This window comes from Panthera uncia, chromosome D2, assembly GCF_023721935.1.
Source record: "Panthera uncia isolate 11264 chromosome D2, Puncia_PCG_1.0, whole genome shotgun sequence".
Taxonomy (NCBI): Eukaryota; Metazoa; Chordata; class Mammalia; order Carnivora; family Felidae; genus Panthera; species Panthera uncia.
Genome location: NC_064818.1, coordinates 43,313,113 through 43,330,925, shown reverse-complemented (window position 1 = coordinate 43,330,925; position 17,813 = coordinate 43,313,113). Strand labels below are relative to the sequence as shown.

At 55.3% G+C, this 17,813-nt stretch overlaps 1 protein-coding gene across 6 annotated transcripts in view; it reads right to left on the bottom strand.

The window, feature by feature from the left end:
• The window catches only part of LDB3 (LIM domain binding 3), a 62,957-nt gene that overhangs the window by 40,129 nt on the left and 5,015 nt on the right, over nucleotides 1-17,813 (bottom strand). For 3 of the 6 annotated variants that reach the window (XM_049646286.1, XM_049646284.1, XM_049646288.1), the window contains exons 3-6: nucleotides 11,293-11,444; nucleotides 10,695-10,770; nucleotides 4,840-4,862; nucleotides 3,564-3,767 (exon numbers count right to left, since the gene is read on the bottom strand). In XM_049646286.1, coding sequence (XP_049502243.1) covers nucleotides 3,564-3,767; nucleotides 4,840-4,862; nucleotides 10,695-10,770; nucleotides 11,293-11,444 — 455 coding nt within the window. Of the gene's footprint in view, nucleotides 1-3,563; nucleotides 3,768-4,839; nucleotides 4,863-8,894; nucleotides 9,263-10,694; nucleotides 10,771-11,292; nucleotides 11,445-17,813 lie in introns of all 6 variants that reach the window. The other 3 variants (XM_049646285.1, XM_049646283.1, XM_049646287.1) reach the window with 1 other exon arrangement.

Sequence of the window (17,813 nt, the reverse complement as noted above, 5' to 3'; positions counted from 1 at the left end):
TAGAGCCCCCACCCCAACTGTCCTGAAGGCTCTGCCTTGCCCTGGAGAGCTACAGGTAATGGCAGCCTGGGATCAGATGGGGAAGACCAGTGGATCCCTCTGGGGTCCAGCAGGGAGGATCCTGGAGCTTCCCACAGAGCAGAGAAGAGAGTGGGGTCTCACTGGGAGAAGCCATTTCTGGCATAAGGAGGAGTCCCAAGGGCTCCCAAAGCAGAGGCAGGATCTGCTACCTCTGGGTGAGAGGTGCAGTAGGAACGCACAACCAGGACTCCTTGGTCTGCCGGAAGGGAAGGAGGAAGTGTGGATTGTGCCATGGGAGAGAGAAAGTATAGACCCAAGCCCAGGTCCTGCCCTTGAGCCTCGCTACACAGCTTTGTGGTCCAGAAAGCAGACGGAAGGTGTTTGCTGCCATTTCTCCAGAACATGCCCTGGAGGCGCTCCCCTGTTCCTTCCACAGCTCCAGGGGTTTGAGAAAGCTCCCAGTAGTGAGTCCTCTGGGACTCACATTATTGGCACCATTTCCCACAATGCTGTGCAAAGACCAGGGACTTGTGTTGCTGCCACGACAGATACTGGGGGTCAGATGAAGGAATTCTCATTCCTTTTGAGACTCTGGGCCTCAGGGAGAATATGTATAGGCCCTACAGTCCTGGGACCCTGGGTCTGGGGTTACTCTGGAGCCACTCCCAGTATGGTCTTCTTGCCACCAAAAACATTCCACGGCTACCACAACATTCAGGTCACCTCTGGACACTTAATTCCACTGTACGCTGCTCCCCGAAACTGACTCATCTTTCACCTCCCACGGGTGGTACTGGCAGGTGCTGGCTCCTCCAGACCCACCTCCCATGAGGGTCCTAGGAAATGGCTTCCAAGGGCCCTCTCATTGCCCTCTTCCCTGAATAATGGTCCAGTGTGCATTCAGACATTCAGGTCTATGCTGTCCCAGTGCAGACAGGAAAGGCTACCGGGAGCCCCCGCAAAGCACAGCACAGAGATACGCTTCTAGCCTTGGGAGCAAGGGAGGCGGGGTGATGTCATCACTCTGATTTCTGTGTCCACAGTGACATTAGTTGAGGCCAAGCCCCAAAGCACTTGCCTGCATAGGCTGCTGAGCATGTCGTTTGGCTGTGAGGTGGGTGTGAGGAAGAACATGGACAGAACCACTGTCCTCAGGCATATCCCACCAAACCCACACACCATCCCTCAACCAGACAGACGACGATGACGACGACGACGGAACAGACACTGTGGGGTCTACTTACGCCAGCGGCGATGCCCTGCCAAGCAGAAGAAAGCCCAGCAGTGAGTGTGTGTCCATCAGGGGATGGCAGAGGGGCGGCGCACACGCAAGGGAGCAGGGTTAGGGTCAGAAATGAGTTACGGGAGTGGGGCAGATAAAGGAGGAAGAGAAAGAGACAAAAAGAAAACTGTCAGTGAGGAAGGAATCGTGGGCATTAACAGCAGAAACGGAGCACCTTATGGCACAGAGGGCTAGCTCTTACCCACCGGTACCATGGTAGCATCAGCCCGGCAGGACCAAGTTAGAAGGAAGGGGAAAGCATGTTGCTTCCCAGGCACACAAGGGAAGGGAAAGGGAGGGAAGGGGAGGGGAGAGGAGGAAGGTAGGGGAGGTACTCTGAGAAGCCTGGATTAGATCAATGGTGCATCACGTTAAAATAAATCATGGGTGCCCTAGTGGTAAAACCAAATGAGAACAGTCTTTTCCCAAGGTGCAGAAAATATAAACTTAGCGAAGAGCGGTTCTTCCATTATTTTCCACTGAACTTCCCTTTGGTGACGTTTGCGACGTTACTGCTTTTAAGAGCACAGCAAGGACACACATGGCAAACAAATGTTAACAGGAAATCCCTGTTAACTTTTTGGCTTAGTTGAGCAGCCTTGTTTTCCTGGGTACATATGAGCTAATGGTTGTGTTTTTAAAACTTGCGTGGTCATAGTTTCTGCTTTGAATGGTGGGATTAAATAAATCAGCACTGTCCAGAGTTGTGCAAAAGAGCGATAGCTCTGAGCCTGGCTGGTTTCAGACTCATGGCTCCAGGGCAAGGAACCTCTGCCCCCTGGTGGTGGCCCAAAGGAAGCACTGTGTCCCTCTGGGGGGTCCCCAGACCCCCACACAACACTCCATCCTTTTGGACCCTGGAGCCTGCCCTTATAATGTGTATGTAGGTCATGGCCGCAAGGGCTGGATTCTGCCAAGGTCAAACACTATAGGAGTTATCTGGGACTTTCAAACCACTTTACCCCTCTGACAACATCTGTTTTTCCTAGCTTCAGAAAAAAAGTACAACCGTCGTTTTAAGATTTCTTGCCTTGAGGTCTGTGAGTTCGAGCCCCACGTGGGGCCCTGTGCTGACAGCTCAGAGCCTGGAGCCTGCTTCAGATTCTGTGTCTCCCTCTCTCTCTCTGCCCCTCTCCTGCTCGTACTCTGTCTCTCTCACTCTCAAAAATAAATAAATGTTTATTTTTTTAATTAAAAATTTTAATTAAAAAAAAGATTAAAAATTTTTAATTAAAAAAAGAAAAGATTTCTTGCCTTGAGTTGGTTGAGATCCTGACTTGGGGATAAGATGTTGCCCAAAGAGATCATCAGTCAATTCTGAAAGTCAACAGCAATGATATTCTCAAATAGAAAACAGTGTGCATGTGTGTGTGTGTGTGAGAGAGAGAGAGAGACAGACAGACAGGGAGCAGATAAAGAGAGAGAAAGAAACAGAGACAGAGAGGAAGGCAGAGATAAAGAGATAGAGACACACACACAGAAAAAGACAGATACAGGGAGAGAAAGACACTAAAAGAGACAGAGAAAGAAAGAGACTTTCTTATTAATGTTTGCACTATTAGCGGTTTTTTCCACAAATGATTTTCAGCCAACTCTTTCCCTATTCAACACTCAAGTTCCTCAACCATTGCTAACAGGCAAATTCCAGGAAACAAGGATGTCCTAAATCCCATTGCCCTGAGACTGGGCTTCCCTGGAACAAACAGGAGGGCCTGGGTGCTTCCCAGGCTCTGCAGTGGGGCTGACTGCCAACAGCACCTTGGATGGTTGGTCCAGAGGCCCCTTCCCAAACAAGAAACCTGGTCACATATTTGCATTGCTCTCATCATTGGAAGAACGCAGCAACTTCCCCCAAAGAATGGCTTAGTTTGTGAGAAGACTGGTTTATCCAGAATGTGGCCCAGGATTCCAGAAGTCTCTTTCTAAACTGACCCCCTTGTGGAGCCTGGGAAAATGCAGAGGCTTTGAAAAGCACTCGGAGCAACCACCATATTCTTCAATCCTCCACCCTTCTAAAGCTGACTGTGAGACTGATTCTGAAGAGAGAACACCGTGTTCTGGAAGGGCCCTGGCAAAGGCTGGCTCCCTTCGAACAGCTGTGCCCTGAGAGGCCCAAGGCGAGGGAGGAAAGCTGGTCCCGATGCCTAAAGTCTCTGATGGCGCCCGGCAGCCTGGTACCTTGGCCTCCACTAGTGAGGAGGCCCAGCCAGTGGTGTAGGCGGTGAACGATGAGCAACTGTGGAGGAGGGGAGGCGCTTACCCACTGAAGTCACTGCCCTGGGCCTGGGCCTGTCCAGCAATGGCGTCCATGATGGCATCCTGGGAGTACATGCTGATGGGTGTGTTGTACTGCGCATGGATGATGGTGGCCTTGCCGCCCAGCCCCTTCACCTCGATGGGCTTGTGGGTGGACAGGGCAGAGTCCTTCAAGGCACTGGGGTTGAACCGTTCCTGGTAGTCGGCGCTGGGGGAGGGCAGCAGGGGGAGCAGAGGAAGAAGAGGAAGGGAGGTAGAAGGAGAAAAGGGCAACAGGTGGTGTTACACAGGAGGTCAAGGTGAGGGCTGGTGGTGGAGAGACCTCCCAAGGCCTGATCCCAGGTAAGTTACCCAAGCCCCCTGAACTGCGGACAGCTGGGTCTGGTAGGGAAAATCCTCAGGACCCTCCCCAAAGCCCTTTGCAGAAGGTTTTCCTTGCCCATTTTGGCTTTCCCAGGTCCTGGGAGGTCTCGGCTCAGCCTGAGCCACTTCTCAGGGTCAGCAGGGGGCGCCAGGCATTGAAAGCTCTCTCACCACATCAGCAAGGAAGCAGAGACAAAAGGGGTCGGGGGTAGGCGACAGGAGCTGGGCCACGCGTGAAAGGCAGCGGCAGCCCAAGCAGGGTCCAGAATGCCCCAAAGGCGAAAAGCAGCCCCACTGGGCACCCATGGGGATTCTGAGTAAGGTTTCTCCACGAAGGGGCTCGTCCTGCTGGCTACCCTCTCGGTTGCCCAGGGCTCTGCTCCTCCAGATGCTTCAGTGCAAGTGCTTCTTCCTTGGAACAGGACTCAGTCTGTTCAGTCCCCCTCTAGTCCAACTAGCTGTGTGGCCGCCAGTCTCTGCCAATCGAGGCTTTTCCCTCCAACAGATGAATGCACTCCTGGGGCAAAGAAGGTCAGGTGCAGCCCTTCTGCGAGTCCCGTCAGGACAGAACTGTCTTCAGGTTCATGTGGAACCCAGCATCAGCTTGGCACACGCTCCACCCCCCGCCCCCCGCCCCCCTGAGCCGGCCTGCTGGTCTTAAGCAGCTGCAGCAGGAAATGGGGAACGGAAAGGGCACATCAGACAGAGCCCTAGCACCCCTCCCCGAGGCCTCCACTCCACACTTGCAGCTCCACACGCATGCAGGCTCGCTCAGGGACGCGAATGCACCCCCACTCACACATGCACACGCATGTACCCATGCCGACACAGGCGCACGCTGTCCAGGCTAACTGACACGCGGACGCATGCGAGGACAGGCACACAAGCGCACGCGCATGCTTTCCTTTGATACTAACTTGGCTGGAGAGTTGACTACCACCTGGGGAGGAGAGAAAGAGCAAAGAAGACAGGGCTATCAGCATGAGGTCCTGCCAGGGGCTCTGAGCGCGGGGACCATCCTCAGACCGGCCATCGTGGGGGCCGCGCCAGCCCTGACTGGCATTGGGTGAGGAGAGTGCCAAGGAGAGGTGGCAGAGCTCAGAGTCAGGGTCATGGCCTGTGAGTCTGGGTCAGAGGTGCTGATGGCAGTGTTTCCCCCTCAGCAGGTTCACAGCACCTGAAGCTCCGCCAGGGATAAGAGTTTTCTAGTCCATCTTCATGGATGCTTGCGTACCATGTATGTGACTCCGCCACATACAGCCCGGCTGGAGAGCCCAAGAGAGGAAGATGGAGAGGGAGACAGGACCAGCTGTGACTGCTCCAGGCAGAGTCAAGGCCGGACGTGCCTCCCGGCCAGACAGCAGCTCTGGACTTGCCCTTGATTAATGGGGACCAGCTCTGGGAGTTCTGTTCCCTGAGCAGGACTGGCAGTATGGGGGGGTTATCCACAACCCCCCTGCCCCGGGATGTACTCTCCCTCCCAGAGGAGGGGCAGGCAGTCCTGGCCCCTAAAGGCCCTGTGCAAGGTCACCGAGGCAGGATGGAGGAACGTGAAGGCTCAGGAGAAGTACGGGTCCAAGGCTAATTACAGGTAAGGCCCCAGCCAAGGCAGCTTGGACACAAGATGAACCCCACCCTCACTTTTGTCTAGAGCGAGCCTCCTGGAGCATCATCTCCTTGGGGCAGGCGTTGCCTGCATTAGGTTTCCTTAAATGCAAATTCCTTGCAGGGCCGACCCTGACAGCACCAATGGCCCCGTCAGAAGAGGGGAAAGAGTGCAGAGAGGGGTGTACCTGCCCCCAAACACTGCCGCCATCCCAGATCTGACCACTCCGGGCTCTGGCTGCCAGAACCTGGGCCCCAACTTGCCTGACCCCGGTCATTCCTTGGCCACCACTCAGGGGAGCCAGGCCAAAGCCAGAGGGCCTCTAGCCCCAGGCCCTACACTGTCTCAGAACTGATAAAATGCCCTCTGTCCTCTAGCTTCAAATAGCAGCGAGAGGAGCTATATTAGGAAAGGTCTTCTATCCCTTCTCCATTTCTGGCCAGTGCCGACAGCTGCAGGGTCAGCTCTTGCCCTGGCCAGCCCAGTGCCCCCTGCAGAGGGCAGTGTTGGCCTGGAGGCACAGGGTGGGGGCGGGGGGCAGCACTTGTCAATTAGTCTGGGTGTGCTGCCTCTGCCCTTCCCTGTCCCGGCAACTGGTAGCTGGCACCTTCTTTGGCATTGACTCCCGCCCCCTGCTTCGCTTCCTCCTGAAGATTTGGGGGCTGAGAGGCCTGCAGCAGACAGCTCAGAGAGGAGCCAGCACCCAGGTCTTGGGGAGAATAAATCAAAGATGTAAGACCTGCCCAGGGGCCCTTGCATTTAGTGACTTGTGGGATACTGCCCTTCAGGGCCAGCTCACAGAGGATGAGAAGGCGGGCGGGGTGGGGGGGGTGGTGGTGCTGCAGGGATGCTCCAGCCCAGCCTTTGTTCTCTCCACTCCTGCCAAGAGGATTCAAGCTGCCAAGAAATCACATCGCAAGCTGCCCAGAGAGGAGGGGAAGGAGCTTCCTTTTGGAGCCAGGCAGGACAGAGTTCAAATCCTGACCCTGCATCTTCTTAGCACTGTGACTCTGCACTGTTCCCCACCCGCCTCAGCCTCAGTGTCCTCATTCCCAAAATCGAGATGGTGGTGCCCACCGTATGGGCGAGCTGTGCGGATTAAACAGAATCCTGAGTGTAAAGCCCTCAGCATGGGTTTGGGGTGCAACGGATGGATGTGAGGATTAGCATTTGCCAACCCTGTCACTTTCGAGCACTCAGACACTCAGCAAAGGTGGTGGCCTCAGCCCATCAGAGGCTGGCTTGGCTAGCCCAGGTCAGAGGCTCCACCCTTCCAGCCAGCACTGCCCAGAGAGCACGGCGTCAGCCTCCACTGTGGATGAAACACTGCACTCCTTCCCCTAGTCTGTCTACCCTGGAGAAACTGTTGACCTGCTGTTCAAGTAACAATTTAACCCTTGTCAGGTTCTGCACCAACAGGAAAGCACCACTGGAGCCATGGGAAGCAGGGGTGGGACTGGCCTTTGACTTTCCTGGGCAGCTAGATAGGTCCCTACCACCAGGAGTCATGCTGACCTGGGTACCAGCCCCATCTGCCACTCATGAGCTGTGTGTGACCTTGAGCAGATTACCCACTCTGGCCTTCTATTTTCCAGCTATAAAATGGGGAGGGGTGCCTGGGTGGCTCAGTCGGTTAAGCGTCTGACTTTGGCTCAGGTCATGATCTCACGGTTCGTGAGTTTGAGCCCCGCGTAGGGCTCTGTGCTGACAGCTCAGAGCCTGGAGCCCGTTTCAGATTCTGTGTCTCCCTCTCTCTCTGCCCCTCCCTTGCTCATGCTCTGTCTCTCTCTGCCTCAAAAATAAATAAAACATTAAAAAAAATTTTAAATGGGGAAAGTGATACCCAACTCCGAATTTGCTGAGAGAGTGTGTTACATAAAGCACAAGACTGCCTTAGGGCTCCAAGTCCAGACTGAGGGCTCAGTAAGGGGAGACATTACTGTCACTGATGGTGGCCCTCATGAAGGTCTCAATCTGTCAGAGGCTGACTTCCCTGCCAGGAGCCAATCCTAGAGAGGACCAGAGAAAGCTACCAGAAGGACGCCATTTCTACTCTGCCATTCCTTGAGTTTTCTGGCAGAAGCCCCTTGCTGGAAAAAGCCCAGGGGTTTATGACTTTGCCAGTTTGGTCCAAGGAAGCCTGGATCCAGGTGCCCGGCCTGTGAAACATCCAAGGCCAGCTTCACTCAGGATCCCAGGAAGAGCTGAAGGGTATGGGGAAACTGGGAAATGGAGAGGAGCAGTGAACTGGTGGGGCACAGCTACCTTCTGTAGCAAGAGCAGTGGGAGGGCATGGGCGTGGGTCAGACTGACTCGGGTTCTAATTCTGACTTACAAGGGCAACAGCTGTGTGACTTCAGGTAGCACACGGCAAGTGTTCCAGAACAGAGCTCAGTGCTGCGCATGTGGGGTCTCTTTCCATCCTCTCAGTAACCCTGAGACATGGACAGGCTCATGTCCCTGTACAGAGGAGGAGCCCTGAACCCCTAAGCACTGGGCCCTATCGCCTTGCCTCAGCCTGCTCTGCCTCTAGAGCAGGAGAAGACAATTATACCGAACGCACGGGCAAAGTTAGAATGAGATATAACAAACATGAAGGGCTTAGAAGCTAGGACGTGCTCAGCTTGGGGGCTCCCTCCCCTCGGCCTCTCCGTGATGCCCACCCCGACTGTAGGTTCTTTTAGCTGCTACACTTGCAGAGTCCATCGGCTAGAGCTCAGGGGGTGGAAAGTAAGCTACTATTCTCCTGCACAGCCCCTTTCTCCTCCCGGTCCTGCTTCCTTGCCTTGTTCTATCGAGCGTCAGTCCTACAAGCCCCTGACACTCACTCCATCGCTGAATCTTCTGCACCCAGCTCAAGTGCTCCCTTCTCCAGGCAGCCTGCCCAGACCACTCCCAGCCTTAAGGAACTTGCCTTCCCACCTCTCTAGTTCTTCCCTGCTCCTGCCTCAGGGCTCCTAGAGGCCACCAGCCTGAGGCTTGCTCCAGAGTTCCTAGAGGGAGCAGGCTTCATCCCATCCTGGGAAACCAGCTGGTGTGAACGTTTTGAGAGTCAGTGTCTCACATTCGGGCTTTGCTCAGCCACTTAGAAGCTGGACAGCTGGACTTCGACTTAACCTTCTCTGAGCCTCAGTTCCCCCCTCTGCAGGAGCCAACACGTCACGCCAGGCTGTGTAAAGCAATGACACATCCAGCTCATGGCAAATATACCAACAGCATCATTACTTGTATCGCTCTCAGCTTGTGCCGCCTCATGAGCCGATTGAGGCCAGCTCCTCGCTCTGACCGCCCGGCCAGGCCTCTGTGAGTACTGAGGACCCCGGTGGCCCCAGACCACCAGCGGAGAGCTGCGCACCCGTTACCTACCCTCCTGGGAGTCCAGCACCTGAGGCCTTCCCTCGGAGGCTCATCTGATACATCTGAGCCATCTCCCTCAGGGTCTCTGCCGAGTACAGGCCAATGGGGTTGTTATACTGCCTTGGCTGGCTTGAGCCCTGTGGGACTTTCGGGCTGAGTGAGTCCAGGGCTCCCTCCAGGCTGGCCTTGGCCCGTGGGCTGCCCCATGGAGGGCCGGGGTCAGAGGCCTCTGTGTGTGAGGAGAAGACGGAGGTCTGGGAGAAGGAGGAGCTAAAGGTCTGCCTGAGCTCCGGGGTGCCTGTGGTGCCTGGGCTGGCCCTCGCCTCAGGGTTGGGGCTGAGCGCTGCCAGGCTGCCGTTCGTGTCCCGAGCAGGGTCCTGGCACAGGGCAGCACCATGCAGGGGAGAGAGAAGAGAGCAGTTAGAGGCCACACGTGTCCCAGTGCGTCTGCATGGACCTGAAACAGAGGTGTTAGTGCGAGCGCCCAGCAGCCTACCACCCCGCAGCCTGCAGCCCGCTGCACAGAGCTCAAGAGGGGCCGCCCAGACTCCTGAAACGGAAGCGTTTGGCTGAGGGGAGGGAGGGGAGGGAGGGAGGGAGGGAGGCATACAGTCCCTGGCCCTGAGGCTAACACCCACTTGGACAAAGTGCAAGCCCCACACAGAAGGCCAGGCCAAGCCAGCCTGCTTACAGGGCTGGAGGAAAGGGGGGGTGGGTCTCTGCTGGTTGGGGCAACTCCCTCCATCCTCTGTCTGCTCCCTGTTCGCCTGAGTGGAAGAATCTGGTGGTGCTTCCTGGCCTCCTGGTGGCGGTGGGCAGAGCCTGGCCTGCTCCATTGACCCCATGTTGAGATGCCCCCACATGGCCAGTGAGAGGGCCCCCAGGGCTGGCGGTGGACAGGCAGGGTGGAGGTGCAGGAGGGTATCCGGGGGCTGACATTTGGTTCCCACAGGCCACCTCTGCCACTTTTCCCAAGCAGCCCTCTGCTCACTTCCCCAATCTGTCACCCACCCCAAACTCTGGGTTAGCCTCTTCCTGTCCTCTCCCCCAACCCTGCCTATTGCCCACTCTGCCCCACTGGACAGACAGGGGTCAGTCTGAGGTCATTCAGGGATGGGTGGGGAGTGGGTCCCTGCAGGACGGGTGAGGCCGGCCTCTCGTGCTCTGGGCCAAGTCGCTTGGGCCCAAGGGGTTTATCTGCTTACAGGGAGCTGGGAAGGGGTGGCAGGCACGGTGGTGAGGTGTGCCCACCTTGTACCCGCTGTTTGGCTACCACTAGCACTTCTGAGTGGGCTAATGGGGCGTGTAGTCAGGAGGGCAAATGGAAACCAGAAACAGAGATCCTATGTCAGAGGAGAAGCTCTGAGGGGCAGCAGGTCCCTTCAAGCCTGGAGTGGCTGACTCAGACTGGGGCCTCTAGCATCATGCCCCAGTCATCCCCCCTCCCAGCACCCTCAGGAGAATGAGGGTCCGAGCCTCCCGGACACTTGTCCCCACCTAGTTGGGAGGATGATCCCTCTCCTGCGAACACCACTTCCTAAGCTGGTTTCCCACCGGCCCAGCCACGAGATCCCGGGGTGTTGGCTAGCGCCCCCACACTCGGTAGCTTGGTATTTCATGGGGGCTCGAATGCCTCTCCCTGGAGGCCTGCCCCGCCTCCCTCAGGGTCAGCCATGGCAGGGGCATGGGTAGGGCAGGGCTGATCCTACCACCTTGCCCCCATGGGGCAAGGGTCAGGCAGGCAGATCAGGGGCTCCACCACGGGACCACAGCGGAGAGTGGAGCCTGCCGCTGCCAGTCAGCACCTACCTTCTGGTGGGGGATCACCGGCAGAGGGGACTGGACCGGGGGTGCTGTTGTGGAGATGGGGACGGGGCGCTTCGACCTGGAAAAACCAGAAAGGGCACCAAGTGAAGACAATTGCTGCTAGGACCAGAACCAGGAGCTCCTGCCAGGGCAGAGTTGGTGACAGGAGAGGTCAGAGAGCCTGAGGACACGCCATGAACCGGGCGACCCCAGAAAGGCACTGGGCCCGACCGGGTTGGAGAAATCATGGCCCTTAAGCACTTTGCACCCATGAGCCTCTGTTAGGTCCTTGGGAGGCCGTCTGGGGTGAAGAGAAGGCAGGGAAGACCCTGACTTTCAGGCCTGACTGCCCAAATGCTGGCAGCAGTGTGACCACCCCCACCGCACCCTCAAACCTCATCTGTGAAGTGAGGCACAGGTGTGGCAGGTGTTTGATGGTGGCTCGGGCCTGTCCTTCTGGTCCAGAGGCTGTCCTTACTTTCCTGTGCAGTCCTGTAGCACAGGTTGGGCCCATGTGACTGCTGTCAGACAGCCCTTCTCTCGAGCCCCTGATGCCCACACCCCAGGCTCCACCCCCTGGCTCTGGAGAGCTCCCACCTACTTCTGCAGCGTGAGACTCAGGTTGTAGCTGGCAGACTTGATCTTGTTCTGGGCTTCCAGGTGGGTCATGGTGTCTGTGTTGATGCCGTCAATGGCCACCACGAGGTCACCCTGGCTGAGCTGGGACTGGGCGGCCTTGCTGCCCGGTGTGATCTGAGAGAATTGACAGATGGGGGATGAACATACGAAGGGTGGGCCTGAGGATGGGCCAGTCCTCGGGGAAGAGTCGCCTGGGATCATGCAGTAGAGGCCCGCCATTTCCTCTTTCACTCACTGCGACCAGTACCCACTGCTCACCAAGCCTGATTCCTCTTCCTGGCACATGGCCACCTCATTTCCTAGTGCTCTGTGTCTGAATGCAACCATGATACTAGCTCGGGCTAGGGGAATGTGGGTGGAAGTAACGTATGACACTTCTAGGCCTGCCCCCAGCAACCATGCTTCCCATCCTGCACTCTCTCTGCTTGTCAATTGATTGGATGCAGAGGACCCAGAAGAGGACAGCTGAGCCACCAACAGAGGGACCTGAATCCTAGAGTCACTGCTGGGAGGAGACATCGTTAAGAAATACTGCATCGGATGTTGCATGAGTGAGAAATAAGCTTCTGCTATTCTAAGCCATTGAGATTTGGGGGCTGTTTGTTACACCAGTTAGCCTACTATAACATCTGTATCCTCAAAACCCATGGAGCACTTTGCAGGCTCCAGGAGAGAGGGTATATGTAAGAGCTAAGATTGAGCATCACCACAGAGACTCTGCCAGGTGAGTAGGCAAGACAAATGCACCCTCACAAAAGCATCCCAGGGCAAGTGCCTAGTGCTACCGTGGCAGGAAGGCAGAGAGCTGGGAAAGTCATCAGCTCAGCCTGGGGAAGCAAGATCAGTTGGGACATGGGGCAGGGTCCAGTGCTCTGTGGTTGGCTTCACACTTCCAGAAAGGTGGGGGGTGGGGAGTGCAGGTATGGGGCCCACATTCCAAATCCTGCACACTCATGACATCACAGAATGTTAGAGTCTGGGGGACCCTACCCCACATGGCGTGATCATACAGAATGTGATAGCTGCTACACACCAAGAATACCCAATCTGATGTCAGGAAGGCCACACTCTCAGTGTGGGACATCCTGTGGGATGTCACGATGGCTCAGACTATACTCCCAAAGACATCGTGCACAAAGCCAAATTCTGCCTGCCTGGCCCTCAGTACTAGCACGCTGAATTTGGTCGTGGTCTCCCCTGCAGTGATGTCACTGGAAATGCAAATTCTGGAGGGCCTAGGTGTATAACTTGATGGCTGGCCCCTAGGGACATTAGGAATGTGATCAAGCTCCACTTCTAAAGCTGTCTCATAGAATGTCATGGAGACTGGCTTTACCCCAACTACCCTCCCCCCATGACACCACATGAAATACCATGCAAGCCCTACCCTCTACTGATAATACAAAGAATGACTTTATGACTTGATCCCCATGACATCATGTGGAGGCCCCCCCCCAATGACATCATGTGGAATGCCATAAAGGCCTCGCCCCCAGTGACATCATAGGAAAGAGGAGCCTCTGGGAGCCACCCCCCACCAAGTTGTAACTAGAGGATATCCCTTGGCTTTTCTTCCACAACATGCCCACCAGCCAGCTTTCTTTCCTGGCTTCTCTGGGCACACCCCTGTTACTTCCGTGTCTACACCCCAGGGACAAGGCTGGCTTCTAATGCTGGCAGAAGCTACTTTCTGGCCCCGGCCTGGGGGACCATCCTAGAAGGAGTCCAGAAAGGACCTAGGGAAAGTCCCACACCCTGGGTGCCAGGTCTGGGTGGGCCTCTGGCCAGGTCCTGGGCTCCCAGAGATGGAGGGAAGCCTCCTACCAGGCCCTTCACAAGGAACTTTTATCCAAACCAGGGCCACCTGCAGTCACCAGTCTCCAGCCCATTCCCAAGTGGGCTCTACAGGGCAGGCCAGGAAGCGTGTGTGCTAACCTGGTGATAGCAGGGAGAGCAGGTGAGCCCCCACTGTGGACCCACTCTTTCAGCCCCAGGGATTGTACTACTTTCTTAAACACTGACCACCCTATGCCCAGAGTAGCCTCCCCTCACCCCCAAATCTGCCGAGACGAGGCAAGGATAGTAGAGAAACAACCCATAGACTGCCAGGAAGCCACGTTGTCTGGTTTGCAAAGTCCAGCCTGCCTTCCTGGCTCCCACTGGGGTATCTTGGAACCACTTGGGCTTTCTGAAAATACACATCCCATATCCCAAAATTCATGGCTGCAGGGAGCCTCTACTGATGACAGGAATATGTTGTTGCCTTTGATTTGGGTTGAACAAAGGGTAAAAAACAACAGAGCAAAACAAAACACTTTCTAGGCTAAGAGGGGACTCCTGAGAGCAAGCTGAGTTGCCCAGCTGGGCCCATCTGCAGAAAATCACCTTTATGTACACCTTTGGGCTTCACGTTCAGGTCAATGCTATCCCAGACACTTTTTTTTATAGACATCTGAAGAGTTCTACAGTGAGCACCCACGTAGCCACCACTGAGGTTCTACCTTAGCATTTGTTCAAGTTGCTGTGTCACATGTCAGTCCCCCTGACAATCCATCAGTCCATCTTAGCTGGGAAGCATTTCAGAGAAAATAGCAGTTACCAGTGTGTCTCCATTCAGGGTGAATTGTGCAATGCCTCTGTTGTCCTAGTGGACTGCCCACAGGGATCCCCCACAGCAGGACACCTCCACACCAGGGCTCCCCTACAGTAGAACACCCACACCAGAGCTCCCCTACAGCAAGACACGCCCACACCAGGGCTCCCCCAGATGCTTCTCACCATCTACAGAGAAGGGGGCCATTACTCTGCAGCAAGGAACTCCCAGGTCGGGCCACTACAGACCCCGAGACAGAAGGGCAAGCCTCATGCCTGCAGAGATGATGCCTGCCAGGGAAGACCGGAGCTGTGTCCAGAAGCTCATGGAAGCCGGTGTGAGCAAGGACACCGGAATGACATCCAAGAGCTGCTGGGGCCAGATCGGCCAGGACAAGCCGTAGGACTATCTGGAATGCCCTCCCTTCGGAGTTGCCCTCAGGACATCTGTCACCCTCGGGCGTGGGGTAACACCATACCTTCCTACCGCCATCCTCTTGCCTGGTCCTGCCTGACTCCCCTTCGTCCTCAGGTATAGACTGAGGTGATTCTTGTTCCTTGGGAAATGTTCAGTCTCCCCAGGGCCTGATCAGTAGCCAAACTTCCTGAGGGGAGCGCCGAGCTGGCTCCTGTCTGCCCTGGCGCCTCTCTTCCTGCACCTGTGTCTGCTCATCAGGGCTCAGCTGGCCTGGCTTTTGGCTGCCTTGAGCAGGGCCCATGACCCCTGGGGTTGATGGGGTGGAGGGTGCTGTAATTCTCTGCTAGGTGGGCGATCTTCTGGCTCTGCCTGGGTCTCCTGAGAAGAGGCAGGGACCCTAAGGAAGTCACCCCTGCTCTGCCCAAGGGCCATCAGATCCCCACGCCCTTCTTAGGAGCAGCTTGCCCTGCAAAAGGGTGGGGCCACCCTGGGACCCTCGCCTGGAGTCCAGGGCTCATGAAGCCTGCAGTCCAGGCACGGTGTGCCCCGTGTCGCTCTTGTCTGACTCTGCCCCTCTCTCTTCGATCCTTGTCCTACAAAGGACCCAAAGCCACTACATCCTCGGAGGATTTTTTTTTTCTTTGAAGTCTTTCTATCCTCTTTTGAGCATTTGAAAAACTCTTCATAACCACTGTTTCGTCCCCATTCCACTTTTTCAGTCATCCCCAATCACCAGCTACCTCTCAAGTAAGGGCCCAGCTGTGGGCCGAGCTCCAGGAGCACCCGCCTGTCTCAAAAGCTCCTTAGGACAGGCTTTAGGTGGTTGGGGGCCAAAATTGCCCCCAGGCTCACCTCACGGGAGCCCTTCCTCTTTGTTGGGCTGTGGTTTAGGGCACCTGGCAGGGGACACAGGGCTAGCTGGTGCCAGGGAGCAACTGTGGCCTCTGCAACTGTGGGTGCCTTGAGGAGAGGCAGTAAAGCAGAGAGCACAGACTGGTCTGAGCCAGACCTCAGGGTACGGAGCAGCCTCCACGCCCTCTGTGTAAAGACACAAATAATGCCTTTCGCCCAGGATTTCTGTGAGGATTACATTTTTAAATAGGTTATTCTGTAGGGGCACCTGGGTGGCTCAGTTGATTAGGCATCCAACTTCGGCTTAGGTCATGATCTCATAGCTCATGAGTTCGAGCCCTGCGTTGGGCTCTGTGCTGACAGCTCAGAACCTGGAGCCTGCTTCAGATTCTGTGTCTCCCTCTCTCTCTGCCCCTCCCCCCTGCTCATGTTCTGACTCTGTCTCAAAAATAAATAAACATTAAAAAAAATTAAGCAGGTTATCCTGTAAGGAGGTGCAGAGCTAAGAAAGTTTCAGGGAAGCTCCCAGTGGAGGGGGTACAGGGGCTGGCCCCTAACCCCTATCCTCCAAGGGTGCCAGAGGGGTGGAGGCTGGGAAGTTGCCTCCTTGGTCCCCACAGGGAAATAAGATCTGGGGCTGGCAGAGAGTGGCGTGTAAGGGGCCAGCCCCAACTGACCAGTCCTGAGCCAGCCTGCTGTCCCTAGAGGGGCCTGAGCATCAGCTGGAAGAGTGGAAGTTCTGTCCACAGTCCCAGAGAAGCAAGGCGCTGGCCAGGGCTCAGGCACATACATGTAAGGTTTTAATTTCCCTAGCTCCCTGGCAGCAGAGGGGTAGCTGGGCTCTGCAGAAGTGCTCAGCCATCACTCTCAGTGCTCAAAACCAGACAGGCGCCTGCCTTCTTTCCCTCTAGATACGTATGCTTGCCCCCCGACCAGCCCCTGCCAGTGTAGGTGTGGCAGGGGCTGGAGGGGAGGGCAAGGGTATGTAGTAGATGCTGTGTACTGTGTAACTTCCAGCATCTCCTCCCAACCGACCCAGGCTGACCACCCCAGGAGATTTCCCATGGAGCTCGAAGTGCATTTACCATTATGTGATCAAATTACTGTCACGCCATGCTCTGCTCCCTTCCCATCTGGCCTCCCCTGGGGCATCGCTCCATCCTTCATCCCCTAGCTGGAAGCATCTGTCTCCCCATGACCCCGCTCCCCAACTACACCCTGGCTGATAGACAAGCCAGAGTCTTGTCTATGCTCAAAAAGCCTCTCCTTGCCCAGAGAAGATTTGTAGGGCAGTGAAAATATTTTCTATGATACTACATGGTGGATCCATGTCATTATACCTTGGTCCAAACCCATAGAATGCACAACACCAAGAGTGAACCCAGATGTAGACTACGGACTCCGGGTGATAATGATGTGCCAATATAGGTTTATCGTGTGTAACAAATGTGTCACACAGATGGGGGATATTGATAACAGGGGGAGGCTATGCATGTGTGGGGCTGGGGGTATGTGGGAATACGCTGTACCTTCCACTCAATTTTGCTGTGAACCTAAAACTACTCTTAAAAAAGTAAGTCTTGGGGCGCCTGGGTGGCTCAGTCGGCTAAGCGTCCGACTTCGGCTCAGGTCACGATCTCGCGGTCCGTGAGTTCGAGCCCCGCGTCGGGCTCTGTGCTGACAGCCTGGAGCCTGTTTCGGATTCTGTGTCTCCCTCTCTCTGACCCTCCCCCGTTCATGCTCTGTCTCTCTCTGTCTCAAAAATAAATAAACGTTAAAAAAATTTTTTTTTTTTTTAAAAAGTAAGTCTTGGGGCACCTGGGTGGCTCAGTCAGTTAAGCGTCTGACTTCACGTCAGGTCACAATCTCATGGTTTGTGAGTTCGAGCCCCACATCAGGCTCTGAGCTGTCAGCACAGAGCCTGGAGCCTGGAGACTGCTTCGGATTCTGTGTCTCCCTCACTCTCTGCCCCTACCCCCTGGTACTCTGTCTCTCTCTCTCTCAAAAATAATAAATAAACATTAAAAAAAATTAATTCTTTTGGGGCACCTGGGTGGCTCAGTTGGTTATGTATGTGACTCTTGGTTTCAGCTCAGGTCATGATCTCACAGTTCATGAGTTTGAGCCCCACATCTGGCTCTATGCTGTCAGCATGGAGCCTCCTTGGGACTCTCTTTCTCTCTCCCTCCCTCTCTGCCCCCCACCCCACTTGCATGCTCTCTCTAAATACATACATACATACATACATACATATTTTTTAAAGATTAAGTCTTTTAGGGTGCCTGGGTGGCTCAGTCAGTTAAGTGGCTGACTTTGGCTCAGGTCATGATTTCACAGTTCATGGGTTCAAGCCCTGCATAGGGCTCTGTGCTGACAGCTCAGAGCCTGGAACCTGCTTCGGATTCTGTGTCTTCCTGTCTCTCTGCCCTTGCCCTGCTTGCATTCTCTCTGTCTCTCAAAAAAAAAAAAAAAAAAAAATTAAAAAGAAGTTAAGTCTTTAAAAAACGGATCTCCCTGCCTTAGTTGCTCCAACCAGCTCCTGTCATGTCTCTCCTTTCCTTCACCTTCAGGCTTCTCCAAGAATGACCAGCAGGTCCTGCCTCTGACTGTCTCCCATCCCT